The sequence below is a fragment of the Barbatula barbatula genome (genome assembly GCF_947034865.1).
Source record: "Barbatula barbatula genome assembly, chromosome: 21".
NCBI classification, from domain to species: domain Eukaryota; kingdom Metazoa; phylum Chordata; class Actinopteri; order Cypriniformes; family Nemacheilidae; genus Barbatula; species Barbatula barbatula.
In genome coordinates this window covers 6975706-6990610 of record NC_136784.1, presented here as the reverse complement: position 1 = coordinate 6990610, position 14905 = coordinate 6975706, and the positions used below count along the sequence as shown (strand labels likewise).

General features: G+C 39.4%; 1 protein-coding gene across 4 annotated transcripts in view; it reads right to left on the bottom strand.

Moving 5' to 3' along the window:
* samd12 (sterile alpha motif domain containing 12) overlaps window positions 1–14905 on the bottom strand; it is a 68786-nt gene that overhangs the window by 44296 nt on the left and 9585 nt on the right. For all 4 annotated transcript variants that reach the window (XM_079485375.1, XM_079485374.1, XM_079485372.1 and 1 more), the window contains exons 2-3: window positions 11152–11339; window positions 9134–9263 (exon numbers count right to left, since the gene is read on the bottom strand). In XM_079485375.1, the coding sequence (XP_079341501.1) occupies window positions 9134–9263; window positions 11152–11339 (318 nt within the window). The remainder of the gene's footprint in view (window positions 1–9133; window positions 9264–11151; window positions 11340–14905) is intronic.

Here is a 14905-nt window from a genome sequence, read left to right as displayed (position 1 = left end):
TGAGAAATAAACACAGTGAATAGAGGACAGAACGGATAGGAAAGAAAAGAAGCGAAATTGGAAAATAATGAGAAAAGTTACAAATTGGAGGAAATGGGAAAGGTGCCATTCCAAACAAATGACAGTCCAATAAAAACATTTTAAAAGATGTTCGGAAGAGTGGGTCATTGGGTGACAGCTGTCTCAGCAAGATAAGGATTCGCAAGAATGTAGCCTGTTCTCACAGGTCAAATAAAGCGAACTCTTACTTTCGCTGGCGTTAAATGGTGGAGAAAAAAACAACCACAAGTCATGGACTGTATGGTAGAGGGCTTTGAGGGATAGAAATTGATGCTGATATATCCTATAGGTCATTACAAAAATTTTACAACAATCAGTTAAAGGGATAGTTCACCCAAATTTAAATTCTGTCATTCAAGCTCTTATCGTTTTGAACCGGTATGACTTTCTTTTTTCTTTAGAACACAAATGAAGATATTTTGAAGAATGTTGGTAACTGAACAACGGTGGTACCCATTCACTTGCATTGGTTTTGTGTCCATACGATAGAAGAGAATGGTGAGTGTCATTGTTCGGTTACCAACATTCTTCAAAATATCTTCTTTTGTCCTGTGCAGAAGAATGAAAGTCATACAGGTTTAAAATGACAAGATGGTGAGTAAATGATGATATTTGGGCATTGTGGGCGTCATGTTCAGCTGGTCGTGTGACCTCAAGAATAAAACGCAGATTTGTCTAGGCCACCGTCACAACTGGAGTCTTCATCTTATGCTTTTGTAAATCATATTTTCAAATATTTGTACTATTGCTTTAGCCGGTAAAATGTCCATGAACATGTCCTAAATTGGGTAAAACATGTTTAACATATAGCCAATAAACACTTAAAAGATTTTATATGTGCATCATGTGTGTTGTTTGAGCTTGAGGGTTTGGAGAAAATGGCTTTTATATTTATAAAGTCTGTTAAAATCTCGTCCCACTCTTTCCTGGGGAAAATTAGAGCCAGGTGTCTGTACACACCCTATAGATGCTGTTTTCTTAGTTCACGGTCTGCGTCCACTTACCTCTGTGCAATTGACAGAGAATTGATTCCTATAGATGTCTCCCTATAGATTTAAGAATTTATCTTGGATTTCCACAAATCACACTCCACACTTGGCTTCTTCTACTGTATATCCTGTTTTGCCTGTAATCCGTTGAACGTGCACAGATACAATGACCATCAAACTAAAGCTGGGGCCAAACCTGTGCCAAGACGCAACACACAATGCACACACACAAAAGTACACAGGAGAGTTATGTTGCGAACGAAAGACGAACTGGCCATATATGTAAAAGGCATGCTGTATAGGGGCAGATAAATCTCATTCTCTCTAGTCTTGATCCTGATGAATAGACTCGGCTTGGAGCGTTCCCTCCCTCCACACCAGCACTGTCACTCTGGGGATGTGTCCCTTTTACATGTGAACCAAAAGCCTGGCTAATTACTGCTTCTACAAACAGGGTAATGACAGGCTGGGTGAGACAGGGAAGAGAAGGGGAAGATGAGAGACATGGAGGCTCTGGGGCCTTTAAAGATGGAAATTAACCTCACTTTCACTGACAAAACTCTCAGAGTGAACGAGCAGGACTTCACTTGGTGAAGGAAACTCCTCAGGTAATACTGCAGCCTACTTCATATAGTTTAACTGCAGCTGCATCTATGAGTCCTGAGGGGACGTTCACTCTCTCTCTCTCTCTCTCTCTCTCACACACACACACACACACACAAATTGGCAGACACAGTGGTAGCCCCTCAAACCAACGCGGGGCCTGACAGCGTCTGCCAAGAACTTCCCTACATAGCCCTATACAGAGAATCATGCAACAAGCCAGAATATGCTGCAAATTGATCTCATTTGCGTTGCTAAGAACTAATTCGAGATGAAGAATGCCAGCGGGACACTTGACATGTGAATATGGTGCCTAACAGTTAATTAAGTAAAACAGGTGGTTTGGTGAAGGTGGGAATGAAAAATGGCAGTTGTGTTCACACAAAAATTACTAAATAAAACAAGGGAGACAACAATCAAATTTTAATACACCGTGGGGTCCAAATGTTTGGACACAAAAGATCTTGAAATGCTTAATTTTTCAGATGAAATAAACTATAGACGCAATCTGACGCGTTTTTGTGAGCGGAGCAGAAAGATCCCCCGACCGCATTACTAATGCTAGCTAGCATGTTTTGTTTGCCTTTTGACAACAACTAAAAACGTGTACGCTCACTCACTGTCTGGGGCCACGATTGTCTTTGTCAAAGTTAACTTAGTGAAGATAAACTGAGAGCGTATACATCTATAGATGCCTGCGTGTACTAACAGTGACAAACTTTAGCAAATGCATTCACTTGAACACATAACATGAGCCTTCTCACTGTTCCCTCTCCCTTTATACTTATGCACTTGTGACAACTAAAGAAGAGATGAGAAACAGTTTCCTTTACGTTAGTTAGATAGTTAACAGCTAGTTGTGTAACTAACAAAGTTAGTTAGGATACCCCATGCGTTCAAAAGGTTAACGCTACATGAAATAAATGACCTTGTTCCCCAGTTTCTGATTTGCGCATAAGTGAGATATTTTTAGACACATACCCAAATAATAATCCACACCATTTTAAATCTTAAGTGTTATGAAGTGAAACGCAAGCATTTTTGTCTATTGCATTTATTGTGTGTAACTACAGCTGTCGTCAGTGTTTTTGTTCAGCAATGGCAGCAGGTTTGTGTTAAAATATCAAATTGGAGACTTTATTCTGTCGATTGTGGTACTAAACGTCGGCCGCCTACAGTTTTTCCTTTGTTTTTCCTCCAGCTAATGCGCAAAAGGGGTCTATATTATGAGCAAAAACACAGAAATGTTGGTTTGCTGAAGAAATAAAATGTGGATTTGGGAATACAATTAGTGATCTAGAAATAGTGCAGATTCATAATAAACACATATTACTGAGTTCATTTTGAAATGTGTCATTGTTTTCAAGCTTTGAAAATGTAAATCTGTAACTTTTGTCTTTATAACTTTTGTCCTTATATCTACATTTCAGTTTAAAACATTACATTGACAGTTCGGTTACATAGTTAAATGCAAGTTGAAGTCGAATAAGTCCTGCAGTCAAATATTTCCTGCAAAATATGACCCGACAGCTCAAGTTATGAATCATTATTTAATGTTGACCCCTGTGAATCGGGGGAGTTCACCCAAAAATTCTAGTTCTGTCATCACTCATTCATCCTCGTGTCATTCCAAACCTGTTTATGACTCTTCTGTAAAACACAAAAGATGATATTTTGAGAAAGGTCTCAGTGGATTTGCGTGCAAGTAAATGGGGTTCAATGTTGTTTGGTAACCGACATTCTTCAAAATATCTTCTTTTGTGCTCAGACAGTCATACAGGTTTGGTGAATAAACAATGACAGAATTTTCTGTTTTGTGTGAACTATCCCTTAAACATGTACTGTACTTGCGCATTAACTTTCTTGTTCAATTTTTAATAAAAACATTGTGAATCGCATCTTCACATTTCATTCACCAGTTTTTTTACTGTATGTGAACCTGAAGTTTACATGAGGCATTAGAGGACAATCACCGCACCAGATGGGATTCTGTGCTTTTAAAGTTACTAGGACGTCCCTAGGACAACTTAATAGGTCCAAATCACTTTAGTGAGATTGAACTGTTATCATTATTTCGACTGTCCTGTTGCTGAGCCTGTATTGATCACTGGAGAAGAGAATAATGGCGTTTGGCATTTAATCAAATGAGGGCAGATAGTGAGTTACACAGATGAATAGAACATAAGGAGAAATATGCTTATAGGGATGTTCGCGATAACCCTGCACTCAATCCTCGACTTCTACTGACTTCAAGGAGATGAATCAGCATGTGAATTGTGTAATGGCATCCAAAAGAGTTATTTTATGTAATTGCAATTATGTACCAAATTAATATGCATAGCCAACAGTAAACCGTGGGCTGTAACAATATAAGATTTTCTCCACACAATTTTTCCACATAAATGTGACCATATAGTTGGAGGCCATTCAGAGAGACCAACAGTAAGATATTGCCCATTTTTGACACGACTCTCATATTGAGAACGACGCCATTTGAAAAGACAATGCCGTCCTCCTCTTTCCCTAAATGTAAATAGCATCATCATCAAGACGCTCATTATATTCCATCTAGAAAAACATCAGTTGAGTGAGTCATACGCAGCAATACGCAAAATCCCCACCTCCAAACCCATCAGAACACAATTCCCTTTCAATCCTTCTAACAGCTGTAAAACGCTTGTAAGGTAGAACACGGTCTAATTATTAAAATGTTAATGCGGCCATCAAAGGCTATTGCTGTAGTATAAGTCACCCCCTCCCCCAAAAACCGAAAAATTGCAGCAGTTTTATTCAAGACACATCATGTTCCGATCCTTCAACATCACCACAATTCAATCTGATCTTTTCTCTCCATCCTCCTCCCCAGAATACTGAAAAATTGATCTGATGGCTCTGAATTGCATCCCTGCGGAACACTGCAATTTCAGACGCTCATACCTCATCATTCTCCTCTCAGAAATCACTGCTGAGCTACGGAGGGCTGAAGCCACTTTCAGATAAATATCAAATATATATGAAGGGAAGTCCTCATGATTCAGCCGTTGTCACATATTGGGTATGAATGGTATTGAGCTGATTATGCAGGGCTTTACTGACTTTTTGTTATAGCAGACAAAATTACATAAAGCCTGTTGTTGGCTATTCAGAAAGAAGGTCAAAAAGTTACGAGGCCAGTTGTGGTTTTATTAAGCAAAATAAACCTGGCACTATGGAATCCTGTCAGTTGTCTACTTGAAGGGAAAGTTCGCCCAAAAATAAAAACATTTATTTATTCACCCCCGTATTCAAAACGTGTCTTTCTTCTGTGGAACCCAACATTTATTTTGAGACGTTTCTCATTGGTTTTGTATCTACACAATCTCAATGGAGGCCAGTGTTGTTTGAAGGAATCTCTTCTTTTGTGTTCTGCAGAAGAAAGAAAGATTTAAACATTTAACATGAGGGTGAGTGAATGATACAATTATTTTGTGATTTTAGATTAAATATTCCTTTAAGTTTCAAGTTAATGTGAACATTTGGTTATTCATTAAAGAATCTGGTAAATGAGATTAAAATTAGCTCATATCTGAGCTCAGTTTATTACATTTTTTGTGTCAACCAGTGGCGTAACATTGTTTTGAAAAGTGGTGGGGACAAAAACAGTGAATACTTTAATAAATTGTTTTTGTAATATCTTGTTGAGAATGTTTATCATATATACAGTATAGTGGGCGGCCCGTCCATTGCCAATTCCGCTTTTTGACTCCAGCTCTCACAGTATGTGGTTTCCAACCTGTCATTTGGGGAAGGTCACTTGGCTGTTGCAGTGCATTACACTTAAAAACAGTTTATTCCTATGACTAAAAATGTCACCCGTTCCTTGGTCTGCGCGTTTTTGTGCTTGGACACAAATACACAAACAAGCGCTGCGAACATGGATGATGCACACATTTCATACTGGCCGCGTTTCTGGAGTCGTGGCTCTCTGTCTTCCGCAAAAATAACTCATGAGTTTGAGCAAAGGGAGATAGTGAGAGAGCGGCGCGCATCCTGCGTTTTCCACGAATTATAGATGTTAATGGCCCCTAAACAATACACACCTTCCGCAAGCATTTCTTTATTTCTTCCAAAAAATTGGTGGGGTCGTGTTCCACCTGCACAGTACACCTATGGTGACAACATTTGTGATAGTATTAGGTCACAAATTACTAAAGGTGTTCTGCACAAGCAGCTTTTCTACATTTAAAGTATAAACACACATACATTATCTCACATCATGTTCAGTAATGTCAACAGAATGACCAAGCTGGGATTGCATAAAGAAATCGAGTCCATAAAAAAACTTAAACAACGCCAAGTCCACCGGTCTTCTGTCTAATGGGAGTGTCCTTTACATGTATTCTTTGCAACTCTAAACTACTAAACACTAATAAATAAACCCAACGTCTAACCAAACCCAGTATTCTCTGGAAGCATTTCTACAGTAGTGAGCCAGAACCCTTGTTCGGCCATTTGCTGGAAACAGAAGAAGAACGAGGAACATCCCAGCTGGATTCATTTATCCTGTCAACAGAAGGTCTAACAGACTTTCCTTTACTCTTCTGGCCAGCAGATACTGACCAAGCGATCATAAAACAGAACCATTTAGATCTGATTCTGTCTCCCATCTGGAACAAGTTGAAAACTTTTCCACCGTAAAGGGATAGTTCACACAAAAATTTAAATCCTGTCATCTTTACTGTAAAACCCGACTACCCATTGTCTTCCATTGGCTTTGTACATTAGAAGTGAATGGGTACCGCAATTGTTTGGTTACCAACGTTCTTTAAAATATCTTCTTTTGTTTCCTGCAGAAGAAAGAAAGTCATACAGGTTTGAAATGACAAGAGGGTGAGTAAATGATGACAGTTTTATCTTTGGGTGAACTGTCACTTTCCTAGCAGAGTTGCACAGACTGGTGATTGGTTAGTTTTCGGTTAACATACAGTATCACAGATGACCTGGTTAACCCCAAACATTTGTTAGAAGTTAACTTAAATGTTTTCTACATAATTGCATGTTTCAATACATGGCTTTAAATAACCCTGACAAACCACAAAGCCACAAAGGATGTGTAAACAACCGCCACAATCTTCATTACAGTTCATGAATGAATATCTCATTTTGATGTCCAATTACCCATTACATCCAACACTCGGTTACTTAACAAGCACTAACTGTGGTGTTACTCTATGCTGTGCTTCCTTGACCCCTCTTTTCTATGACCCAAGGGATTGATGTCTACATGTATCCAGCCCAGAGTTGCCTGACGCATGGGTTCTGCATCAGACATTTAATTCAATCCCTGTCTGTGTGTTACACAAAACGAGTCCACCTTCTCCCCCGAATACACCTACGCTATCAAAAATATGTGCTTAACTCATTTACCGAAGAACTCTCTGCCTCGCTCTTTGTAATTACTGCAGATTAGGGACTAATATCTAATTAGGTCTTAATATGCTTTAATGCATTTTTAATGACAGCTCGGTGTTCGAGGCAAAATCTCGGAGCGATTCGCGAGATGCCGTAGAAGCAGTGAGGGGTAATTTGACGGTCTTATGTTGGCAACGGAAAGCAACCTTAATCATACAGGCGTTCGACTGGATATAAACGGGGAATTAGATACTAATAATTCAATATCTTATTGTGTGCTCTTTCAAAGATATTTTTGAGGCTTAATGGTATACACGTACAGACTGAAAGAAAGGAAAATAACAATTCAATTTGAGCAGCAATGGGATGTGAAATATGATATGATAAATCAATACCAGGTTTCACATGTATGTTTAACGGAGTGCATCACCCATAGTTATTAGAAATCGCATATGACACATTATGATAAAATGAAGGCGTCAGGTTTCATGTGTTGAATTTTCAAATGCAGCATTTACATTCGAACAAAGCATCGCACATCATGTCCTAACCAAGCAAGATGCATCAGCATTTATTTTAAACACTTTTGCTTTGTAGTTTGGCACTGATTCATCTTTGTTTACTTTAATGAAATATGTTATGTTATGCATGGAATGGCCAGAGATGGATGCAAATTGCATTGTGTCTCTAATTGGTGAGGCCTGATGTTTATGAACTGATTCTTGTTAATTAATGCTGGATAGTCACATCGAGCAGCTTGAATTTTTTCTGCATACATTATGGATAATTGGGCTGAGCATAACCCTGATGCGAAGCAAAATCACAACCTAAACGTTCACCCCAAAAAAATGACTTATTCTCATTTCAAACCTGTTTGACTTTCCTTTATCTGTAGAACACAAAGAAGATATTTTGAAGAATGCCCGTACCCATTCACTTCTTTTGTATGGACGCGAAACTTACGATTCACAAATAAAGAGATTCATATTTTGTTAACGTTACTTAATATAATAAGGCGGAAGTCAACTTCAAGAGTGGTGCAGCACCCGGACCTTTTACGCGCAAATACTGCAGAGCATATCCTGTAGGAGCAGTAGAGAAAGGGAGAAAACCAAACATATTCAGCCCTGTAGGATTAAACTGCAATACGTTTTTTGGGTTGAAACGCATTCAATTTACTAACGTTATACCGCAGCTGACCTGTAAGTAAGTGCAAAGTAGCGTTTCCCACAACCAGTAAGACTTAAGAACATACTTCTGTATATATGCACAGTTTGTTAGCCAGACGGACACGATTCCCACCCCTAGAAAAGTCATACAGGTTTGAAATGACATGAGGGTAGGGGAGTAAATAATGACAGAATTCACATTTTTGGGTGAACTATTGAGAGGTTTCTCAGAATCATGTACATATACAACAACAATGCTTGATTTTTTTCACATCTATTTTCATTTCTAACTCATCAGCCATCAAACCAATATTCCATCTGAGGCACTTAGCAGCAACATATTTTATATTTCTCTAACGCATTAACCCGTAATGGCCACACAACACATTTTATATTTCCCAAAAATGCATTATCCCATATAAGCCACACATATAGATTGAAAGGAAATTTTTCTGGTTTTGCATTAATGAAGGCATATAAACTGTAAAAGCCTTGCTGATGGGGTCCTTGGAGACCCCAAGACAGCAAAATTAGGAAACAATGTTTTTTATCTTACTGTAAAGTGTAGCCTGCACAATATAAGCAATTAATCTCTATTAAGCTTTGAGAAGCAAAACATGAAAACGCAATATAACATGAAAAACTGTGCTACTGTCATCCATCATTATGAGTCAGGTCGCACAACGTGAAAAATAAAAATTCCCTGCCACATATCCTCATGCACGGTATAGAGAACCCCCTGCTGAGCTAATAAACATGAAACACGTTCATCTCGGCCGAGCCAGTAGCAATTAACGGCAGCGCTATTACGAATGTCTTAATGCCAGTGGAATGCGAGTGCGCATGAGTGAGCGTGCGTTGGACCGCGTGCGTTTGACCTTGGACAAGATCATCGTGAGAGTGACATGGTGCCTTGTTTACCTGTGATGTCATGCTGTTTGAAGGAGTCACTGTAGACTTGGTGTTGATTGGGACAATGTTTTTTCAGCCATTTACACACGTCCTGCTGAGTCCACAGCGCCACCGGTTTGGACAGCTTCACAGTTCCCGGCTGGGCAAGAAGAAAAATAAATGATCAGATGAATAAAATTGAGTCTTGACGCAAAGCGCACTGCGGGAGTAGTTTAAAGGGATAGTGTGCCAAAAAAAAGAAGAAAATACTGTCATCCTTTACTTCTGTCATTTCAAACCTGTGCAACTTTCTTTCTTCTGCAGAACACAAAAGAAGACATTTTGAAGAATGTTGTTATCCATACAACATCCGCCTTCATTGTCCTCCATTGTATGGACACAAACCCCTGAGACATTTCTTAAAACATCATCTTTTTTGTTCCACAGAAGAAAGAGTCGCATACAGGATTGACATAAGGGTGAATACATGATGGCAGAGGTTTTATTTTTGGGTGAACTGTCTGACTCTCTCACACCGATTGCATGACTTCAGAAGGATTCGAATATAGCACAAGGATCACTTTGGTTGCACTTCAACGTCCTTTCGAAAGCTTTAAGCTCCAGTCCCCATTCACTGTAACTGCATGAAAAAGCTGATATTGTACTTCTGTGCACAGAGGAACAAAGAAAAGCATACAGCAGCTCAGAACGTGAGACAAAGTAAATAATGACAATGTTTTGGGGGTACGCTGTTCCTTTAATGACACTTTCTCCTTTTTGAATGCCACAATTTCGGCATAACATGGAATTCAGAGTGCCTGAAATAACAGCCATTGTGACAGATCTGAAGTGTGCGCTATATTTAAGAAGCGGCATAATTCAGCATCAGCGACAGAGCCGAGCCAAACACACTCAGACGCTGAGTCAGTAGAAACAGCCTCCAGTGGGGCGAGAGTCACAGCCCTACTAAAAACAGCACAGAGCTAATTAACCCAAGATACCTGCCGCCGAGGTGTGAAGGCAGGCCCGCAGAGCAGCTAGCAGAGACTTACCGAGGATTGATGAGGTTTAATATATAGTATAAAGGTACTGTATAGAACTGCATTGAAAGCAAAGTACCGAGCGGAGATACTGCAGTGAGATCTGTTTTACGAGAGATTGTTAGATTGTTGGAAGGACAGAGCCCCCAAATGTGTGCCTCCCGCAGGTGGGATACGAGCGGGATTGGCTTGTAGCAGGATTCCCATCCAATTAAACCGAGATGAGTGGCAGATGAGTGGAGAAGGGAAACAAAGTTGGGAGGAGAAGCGAGCAATAAAGTTATAACGCACAGTGTCACAGTCATTCTGTCCTTGGTATAATTAGGCAATTGGAGAATTTTCATGTTACTATAGCAACAAAGCGTGATGACTTGAAGATATGAATACATTACAGCACATTGCATTACAGATATGATCTTCATCTATGACTACACCGGAGAATAAGATATTCATTATGAGGCATTAAAACCTTATGGTTGGAACAGTTGCTAGATAACAATTAACAATATTTATTATTGAAGATTAAGGAGCGAAGTAGATGTGCTCCATTAAAATATATGACAAAAATGTTTTGCGTTCGTTCAATGAATTTGGGTTGTTTTTATTTACTTTTGTAATACATGCAATCTTTTTTAAAAAAACTGTATGATTCAAACTAGAGAATTAGTAAAAAAATTTAGTTTTACTAGGATTGAAGTGGCAAATGTACACACGGTGCATTAGAGCGCCATCTTGTGGTAAAAAGCGTCTTACTGACGTCAGTAAGATCCATCCATCCATCCATCCATCCATCCATCCATTTTATTCAAAGCAACAATATGATGTGCATTTTGGGATGTGCATGTTATAGCTCATTTTACTGGCCGTTTAATGTAAATATTAAGTACATTTGTTCAGCACAAATTTGCTAAATTAAATGATGATTTAATAATTATGAATTATGGATAAAAAAATATATATATGTATAATCTAAATGCAGTGTATAATCTGTTTTGGTCCTGATCTTACCCTGGAAAGCTCAGACTCTGACACTGATCGTTGCGGAGGAGATATTCGCAGGAAACCAGGACTCTGGTCTTGAAAGCCTGGGCTGTCATCATCCAGTGCATCAACAGACGTTTCCTCCAGGTGTGAGGTCACATCCTTTGTACATACCTGATGGTCAATCCCATTCTGGGTCAGATTGCAGTGGACAGCTGTTGAAATTAACAGGATGGGTTAGTGACAAGTTGTGACCATGGGATGGCGTCATTGCATGTGGATGCAAACCGCGACATATACAAGTATATTAATGTAAGGGATGGCTTTTCATTCAAACTAGACTCTTTCCCTAACTGATGCAACAAAGTTGTAAGCACAAAATATACTGGAACGTTTTTGCATGATGTAGCAGCATTAGGATTCACAGGAACTACTGGGAAACAAACTAATTTATTAAAAGAGTGTTTACAAAAACAGGCTTTTTTTGACTGGAGAGGATATGAGGCATTTCCACAATAACAATTTCGCAACTGTTTTTTTTAAAGGTATTTTTCACCATACAGCAATAAAGCACAACTTATTTTCGTGTTTTCCTCTAGATGGCGCCAGATAATCAAGTAATGTTACTGCCACCTAACTGACAGTATTTTTATTATAATTATTAAACGGTTTAAGTGAAATTAGGGATAATCCACAAAACCAAGGTTCAGGCACATCTTACAAAAATACAATTCAAGATCAGAGAGAACCCCAACTGCTTCCTCTATGTATGTATTAAAAAGCTATAAACACGGTTTCAAAAACTGCGAGAGAAAACTTTGGGAACATTGACTGTAAGAGCACACAGAATTAAAAGTGACACTAAAACAGTTCAACGGTGACACTTCAAATCCGCCTGTCCTGTTATCTGGAGTGAATTGAGGCCAAGCAGATGAGAGCCTGTCGAAGCTTGTTCTGTCAGAAATGACATCAAGCTAAAGAGTGAATTAAATGCCTAAAAATAAAACACACCGTCAACCCTCCCCAGCATGATAACACAGGATGCTTCCTTTCAAACCTGAATGCACATCACACATTACTTGAAAACAATCTCTGCAACATCATACAGGTTTAGAATTATCAATAATTCAAGAATTTCCATCTGTTTAAACACCATTAGCAAGTAGATAGTCTAGACTGGAACATTTAATACCGGTAGGAGAAAGACAGATTCAAGTAAAAACTCATGCTAGTGTCTTACAAAACCTACAAAATCAATGGAACACAGAATAAGTTTTTTATAGCAGAATGTCCAAGTTGATCTTTTTCATAAAAGACAAAACAGAGAATGGATGCATAACTGACATTAGAAACTTGGGGTAAAATGCACAACTTATATTGTACTCGTTTTTTTAATGATGCTTTTGATCTCTTTTGGCACTCGTCGGCTCTTGGTCCCCACCCCCTTTCATTATATTAAAGAAAGCATATTCTGCCAAACATCATATTTGGCAGAACTGTAAGTAAATGACAACAGACTTTTAATTTCTGATGCCACTACCCCTTTAATTCAACTGATATAAAGAAGCATTTTTAAGAAATTGTCCGACAAGTCCTCCATCGCAACATCAGCCAGCTTCATTGCGTAACGGCCGTCAAATGAATCTAAGCCGTGATGACATCTGCCGAAGGCCATTAGTAAGAGAACGACTGATAACTTGAGCAGAACAAATTGCTCTGCTATTGTTTACAGAGCCCCTGTTGCTGTGAATGCTGGGAATATTCATCTTGGCTCGATGCGTCTCCTCCAACACATAAAGAACCAGCACATACAGGCGAGAGCCAGACATGAAACAAAAACGACTTGGCATGCGAAGCACTTTTTCTAGGCTTTCTCTTTCGCTGTCCTTTTTAGGTTCCTTAATATTTAAACCTCCCTGTCATGCTGTCTAATGGTCAGGCGCTCCAAAGGAGATATAAATTATACATTTAACTCTGTACGGCCAGGCGAGATGAGGCCGCATAAGAGATAAAAAAGAGAAAGGGAGAACGGGAGAACAGGGACTCGACAAGCACCAAATTGTGAGATCAAAGCTTAGAGAGGAACATCTCAAGACAGAGGAACGCACTTGGTTTGTGAGAAGTCTGTTTGGAGGGGTTGGACCTTGAGGTGGATAGGATGCTTTTTTCTCCCTCTGATCCTAAATATAGATCAGAATGTTCTTTCCCTCTTCTGTACGACATGCGCACTGAGGGATGAAGGAAGAGACGGGAAGCGAGAAAGAGATGCTTCTCTGTAAACCAGCGTTGCTTTTCTCACCCTCATTTAGAGAGACAACCACATTAAAATTCTATCAATATTTATGCAGCCTTTCACTCCAAACGTGCGTTTTCTTCCTGTGCATCACAAGGAGAGATTTTAAGAATATTTCGACCACAGCGAAAAGTGACCAAGCCTACAAAAAGGACACCAATCGATTCACCGGATAATGTCAGATCATAGAGTCACATTACTGTCAGTCTCAGCAGTACGTACTGTAAGAGGACCGGAGGCTCATCCGCACAGCTCTAGTGTTCTTCACGATGGATCGGCGTGTCCTTGATGGGTTTGTAATATGAAGTGAGGCTGTGAGATGACGGTTCAGTTTAAAGAGAAGTGTTTTGTTTATGCACTTTATGTGTGACCCAGAAAGAGAAGTGGATTTAGTATCATCTTATTCTGAATACAAAAAATAGTGCTTCAGGTCCAAAGCTAATAAGAAATGCATGAGGGTGTCCTGTCCGTACGTTGTTTTATGAGTGAGCATGGGTCAAAGCAGAAAGACCGGGGCAGTTTACTGTGAATGTTGCCCACTAAGTCAAGGCAAAGCATGGCAAGGCTAGGCTAGGCAAGGCCTTGACTAAGCCCAGCAGATCTTCCTGACAAAATGACTAATCTAATGAGGCTGAATGAAAAGTGTGAATTAATTTTTTTGTGATATTTCTTTTTTAAGTATTGTTTGATAAAAGACAAATCAGTTTAGATGATGCAATTTATTAAAATATCTTCTTTACTTCCCAATAAGGTTTTAAAGCTAGTGTAGGCAATTTTGTAACAGCTAGCAATAGCAAGCTAGCTTTGAGAGCATGAAAGGGGAAAACATCCAGTCTTAAAGAAAAAAGTTAAAGCAACAACAAGCCGTTTTTGTCCATGGTTCACCATGTGGTTGATAAGTGAAATTGTCGTAATCAATGTCGTAAATACGGTCTCAGTATAAGCTTCTACGTGGGCAGCGCAACACATGTGAATTTGTTGACGAAGCACAAACCGCTGTTACATCATGTCACTTCATGAACTCTGCATGTACTAAAGTACTCTTTTGGCTCCCGCGGGGTATACTACTGGGCTATACCAATAGCTCAAACTAGATTCTGAGGTAGCAGCTGTTTGTTAGCCGTTAGCACATAGCGTGCCAGCTCCATAGCAGCATAGCCGCCCATCGCCCATCTGATTTGTTGGGAGTCACGAAATCCGGTCAATCAAAACGGGAGGCTGAAGGCACTGAAAGCATTTGCTAGCTCGAGCTGCTTCAGCGGTCAGTTGAAGGAATAGGCATTTGCACATTATTGTAAGTCATGCCAATTCACAAAAACAAACCATTTTAAAGTATCGAGTTCTCGAGTTCTCTCAAAAGATGATCTTCAGTCAGTGAACTCAGGCAATGCATTGGACACAGCCGCCACTCAAACTGCTTGCAACGAGTGTCAGATTGAGATATTTTCGCAATTTACTACGAAGAACTGTTCAGACACACATGCAAGC